The sequence below is a fragment of the Ipomoea triloba genome, chromosome 15 (genome assembly GCF_003576645.1).
Source record: "Ipomoea triloba cultivar NCNSP0323 chromosome 15, ASM357664v1".
NCBI lineage: Eukaryota > Viridiplantae > Streptophyta > Magnoliopsida > Solanales > Convolvulaceae > Ipomoea > Ipomoea triloba.
This window is the reverse complement of record NC_044930.1, coordinates 21,780,952-21,786,173: the sequence shown is the minus strand read 5'-3', so window position 1 is coordinate 21,786,173 and position 5,222 is coordinate 21,780,952. Positions and strand designations below refer to the sequence as shown.

At 37.3% G+C, this 5,222-nt stretch overlaps 1 protein-coding gene across 1 annotated transcript; it reads right to left on the bottom strand.

The window, feature by feature from the left end:
* Positions 1 to 433: 433 nt before the first annotated feature.
* On the bottom strand, positions 434 to 4,099 carry LOC116005875 (putative late blight resistance protein homolog R1A-3). Its single transcript, XM_031246110.1, has 4 exons — positions 1,561 to 4,099; positions 1,394 to 1,461; positions 1,176 to 1,261; positions 434 to 1,089 (listed from the first exon to the last, which is right to left on the bottom strand). Exons 1-4 carry the CDS (start codon positions 4,097 to 4,099, stop codon positions 606 to 608), a joined length of 3,177 nt encoding a protein of 1,058 aa, XP_031101970.1. The 3' UTR covers positions 434 to 605.
* Positions 4,100 to 5,222: the final 1,123 nt, after the last annotated feature.

Sequence of the window (5,222 nt, the reverse complement as noted above, 5' to 3'; positions counted from 1 at the left end):
TGTAGACAGGGATTGTGGTTCATGTAGCCCGATGAGCTCTGAATCCGATGGAAGTTGAGGGATGTAAGAGGAGAAAATTGGGGTGTTACACTAACTATATATATATATATATATATTGGGTTTATCGAGGCAAACCCCACTCCTCTTCCGAGTATGTGAGTAAACCCTCGCTCTGCGATTCTAGCCGGCAAAGGACCACAAGGAGGTTAACCAGCTGACCGGCTCAAACCCGGGTGACAGACGATTTCGAACTCAGGACCTCACGGCCGCGAGCGTCTTGGTCATGCCACTCAGGCTGCCCTTACGGGCTATATATATATATATATATATATATATATATATATATATAACTGAGAAGTACAACATGGAATTCTGTCCCTCGATCACTACATTTGTGCAAAGTCAACTAGCAGTGCAGCATTGCATAGTTCTAAAAGTATACTCAAAAGCATGAACATAAATAAGTATCACAACACACAGATTAGTACTTATTATAAATACAATAATTGCCCGAGAAACTGAAATAGGAATGCAGAAAATAATAAGACAAACACAACACCGGCCAGTAAATTAAAGACATTGGGTGATATAGTGAGACTCAACAGCTAGCTTTCTTGTCCTTCATTTAATGGTCGAACTTCAATGCCCCTCACTATAAAACCAGACTTCCAGAACTGGTCTGATACATGCCACAGTTGCAATTCAACTTCACCTTCATTCCCACTACTAACGTAAAAGTTTCCGAGCTTAATCTCCATCCACCCATCAGAGCGGTTGTCAGGAAACCGACCACAGTCCCCATAAGATTTTGTCTTTGCTAGAAAGACCTGAGAGTGTCGATTCTCTCCAAGCATCCAACCGTATATGGACTTTTCATATCTCACACCTGCTAGTCGATAACCACCGTATATGGCCTTGTCCTTCTCATATCTCACACCTGCCAATGCTGTGTTGACATCTCGATAGCGCCCGCTTTCAAGCTTGAAAACAAGGTAGGCAGAATAACATGTCATCTTAGATAAGCACCCAACGTTAAAGTTTAATCTGATTTCGAACCAGCTAACTTTTTCAAGTTTCGCAACCTCACATCTGTACAAAATATAATTATATTAATCATCTCAGATAGAGCTAGCTAGGAACAATCCAATTCTTAAATTTTACCCATAAGTACATACCCAAATTCAGAGTCCCTTGTCCAAATCCAATACCTAGTATCATCACCCCATCCGATCCTTAGCCTCCTTGCTTCAAACCAAAGGCTCTGCACAAAACAAAATGGTTATAATTAATGTTGTTTACATGTGATCCAGATCTAATGAGGAAATTAATTTTTCACTATTACATACATTGATTCAAGGGGTACACAAGCTATGGAAGAGCCAACGAAACTTACAGTTAAACCATGGCGAACACATTCACCTTCATAGGTTTGTTCATTAGAATCTTCTTCTTCTTCTTCTTCTATAGCATGGTCCTCGTTTAGTATTTAATCATAAAAATCAATTTTCGTATGATAGAACATGTAGTAATTGAAGTTAAAAAATTAGTTGAGAGACAAACCTAGTCGAGTATTAGAGTCAATTATATCTAACATATCATTTCCGTAGTCAAGTTGCTCTTCTTTAATCATCTGAGCAGAACCCACAAGGGAAGCGTAGCAATACTCCAACTTAATTAACCGGAGTGTGATGGCACCTTCAATCCACTCTGGCATCTCTTTCAACTCAAAGCAATTTCTTAAGAGTAAGCGTTCGAGTTTTGGGAAAGGAGTGTCAACATCTGCTTTCCATTCCTTCAAATTTGTAATAGAAATGAGCAAAACTTTTAACTGTGGGAAGCCACCTTCTTCATTTAGTTCCCATTCTTGTCCCACGCAGGCAAAGTTTCTGAGTTTAAGTACCTCCAGATTGGGTAGCTTACTAATGCAATTCATGTGCTCCCATGGTATAAGAGTTCTCACAAATGTCAACTTCTTAAGAGTTTGTGGGTAAATAGTGGCCTGTGGACGCATGTGTAAAGGATGGTAAGAGCCCTGAACTTTTAGCTTCTCAAGATGACTTAAACAACACAGATTATTTAAGCCGTCCTGTGGCGAGGCGGCTTCGTCTCCTGCAATTATTCCCAACTCTTTAACATTCGGGATTCTCAGAAACACTTCCCTTGTACACTCTGAGGTAGACAACCAATAAAGTGTTTGCAAATCTTCTTGAATCACTTTTGGACGATCAATAGAAATCTGATGGTAGATTTCAAGATGTCTTAGCTGTGGCAAGTCCCAAATTCCAGGAGGCAGCCTAAGGGCACCGTTGTCATCTTCTGTGACAAGTAGGGTCTGTAGATTCCAATTCTTCCACAAAGGTATACAGTTTAGAACCTTACATGAGGCTATTGCTAGGTACCTTAGGAAAATAAGATCTGTAATATCTGCAGGCATACCTTTGTTGAACTTAATCTTGCTCAAGTCTAACACTCTTAACTTCTTAAAAGAGTCGGCCTTCAAATACCATTCACGATCACAGCTTACAGCCATATTAAAACATAAAATGGAACGACATTCCCCGGAGGCAATGACCAAATGAAAAGCTGGAATTGCTACATCAAGACTTAACCAACGGCTATCATCCAATTCAATTTCGCGATGATGGCTACTACCCGTATTTTCAAGATACAAAAGGTTCTCAAATTTACCTTTTTTTCTGCACAACTCATGTAACAGATCATGCATCTTACAAGTCTTGATATTTCCATCAGAGCTTCTCCTATGAACCATAATTAGACATCTATCAATAAGATCTTGCAAATAATCTCTACCTATTTCTTCTAGCCTCTTGCTATGACTCACGGTTCCTACAAATCCCTCTGCAATCCATAACCTAATAAGCTTTTTAATTGGAATCTCACAATCTTCATGAAAAACTCCCAAATACAAAAAACAACCCTTCAAATCGCTAGGCAAACTGTTGTAACTCAAATTGAGTATTCTTGAAAATTGTTCAGAGAGATTTAAAGTCAGCAATGAATTTATTTTACTTTCAACATTTTCCCATTCATCTACTGACTTGATAGTAGAGAGAAGCCCTGCTAACACCACAATTGTAAGTGGTAAACCCACACATTTCTGAACAATGTTCCTCCCTATCGTTTCAAATTCATTCTTCAGAAATTCTTTAGCCAAAAACTTCTGGTAAAATAAATCCCAACCTTCACATGAATTTAAGAAACGCATGTCATAAGAATACTCACCAGAATTTGCATACTGGACTATCTCTCTAACCCGAGTAGTCAACAATATTCGGCTACCATTATTGTCATCTGGAAAGCATCCCTGGATATCGTCCCAAGCTTCGGTAGTCCATATGTCGTCGACAACAATAAGGTACCTCTGGCCCAATAAACATTTGCGCAGTAGGTCTACTGGATCATCACCTCCTATTTTCTTCTTGCTCGTTACCAAGATGCAACGAATGAGGTCAGTAAGAGCTTGTAGTTTGTTATGCTCTTGGGACAAGGTTGTCCAAGCACAAATATCGAAATGAGAATTGCCCGGCGGATAGTCATTAAAAATTCTTTTAGCAAAAGTTGTCTTGCCGATGCCACCCATGCCAACTATGGCCATTACTTGGCGTTGTTTAAGTGACTTATCAATGAGCTGAGACTTCACCTTAATCAGTTCTTCTGAGTGTCCTACCATTGCATTATTATCCTCCACATTTGAGGTTGGTTGAGAGGGAGCTCCAAGTGTGAGATTGTTGACAAGGTGGTGTTTAGTGTTCCTTGTAGTCTGCATCAGCTCTTCAATGTCCTCAACAACACGCTGCAAAGCCTTATCCAGATCCTGATAATGATGAACATTCAATAGCTCTGCTTCAATGTCATCTTCAGCCTTCACACTCACTTTTCTAATTTTTTCTGTCAGCTCTTTCATCTCAGAGCGGTTGTTGCCTTTCTTCTCGTATTCCTCAAGAAAAGCTAGCAAATGCCCAAATTTTTCAACAAGAGACTTAATCTGCTCTTTGTTTGTAAGAATAACGCGTGGTTGGGGGTGTAGGAACTGGAGCTCTAACGTTCTCATAAGAGATGTTACAGCAAGAAAAGCCATATCTTGATAGCTGTTTGGTCTGATGAAATGCACTTGTGTTACGCTCAACTTCTATATATATATATAGCCTACGAGTTGAAATTTTGTCATAGTTAAAAGCTAAGTTCCTCCTTCCTCGAATGGACGTGACTGATGAGTGATGACCCATCAATAAGTTCGAATTTAATTCAGCAATTTATGATTCCCTGATAATGTCAGAAGCTTGTTTCCACCTAACTCAAGCAAGTGATGGTTCACAATAAATAGTTGCATGTGGTGGCATAATGCACTTGTACTTTTTTTTTTAATGCACTTGTACTTTATCGTTGAACTTTTGTATACAGCCAAAACTACTAGGTAGACTTTATATCAGCTCGAGTGATGGTTCCGTTCGTCATAAAATTTGCTGTAAAAATTAAGGGTTCATATCAGTTATTGTGAGTCTTTCAATAGAGGCAAATTTTACTGTGGTGCTGTGTGGAACATGGTCTAAAATGACGTCGTTTCTTTTAATGAACATCTATTCAGTATAATTAGTTATATTTGTATAACATATTCAGTTTCATTTTATATACATTGTAGTTTCATTTTATTTCAACTACAGTTTTATTTGACATTATGCATACAGTTGTCTTATTACGATGAGACCAATTATTGAATTTCATTTTATAAACAATGTAGTCTTATTATAACATCACTAAATTATAATTTTAATTCAAGTACGATTTTATTGGACAATATACACTTAAATATGTGAAACTGTTATTCAGTTTCATTTTCTATATACTGTAGTTTTATTACAAAGCAACTAAAGTATCATTTTGATATAACTACAATTTCATTTGATAATATATATCTACTATACTAATAAGAGCCAAAGAGAGTTAGGCCTAAAATGGGTAGAAAAAATGGCGGTCAAATTATTTAATTAAATGGATGGTTCAGATGAATTATTTAATCAAATAGATGGTTAAGATAATTCAGATTAATATTATTAATACATATTACCTAATTTAACCTTACTTTTATGATTATCCGTTAAGTTTTCCTTTAAATATTCTCTTCTCCATTAATATTCCGTTAACTTTTAACTTACCCATTAATTTCTATAAGAAAGGTCTTAGGTTCGAACCCTATTTCAATC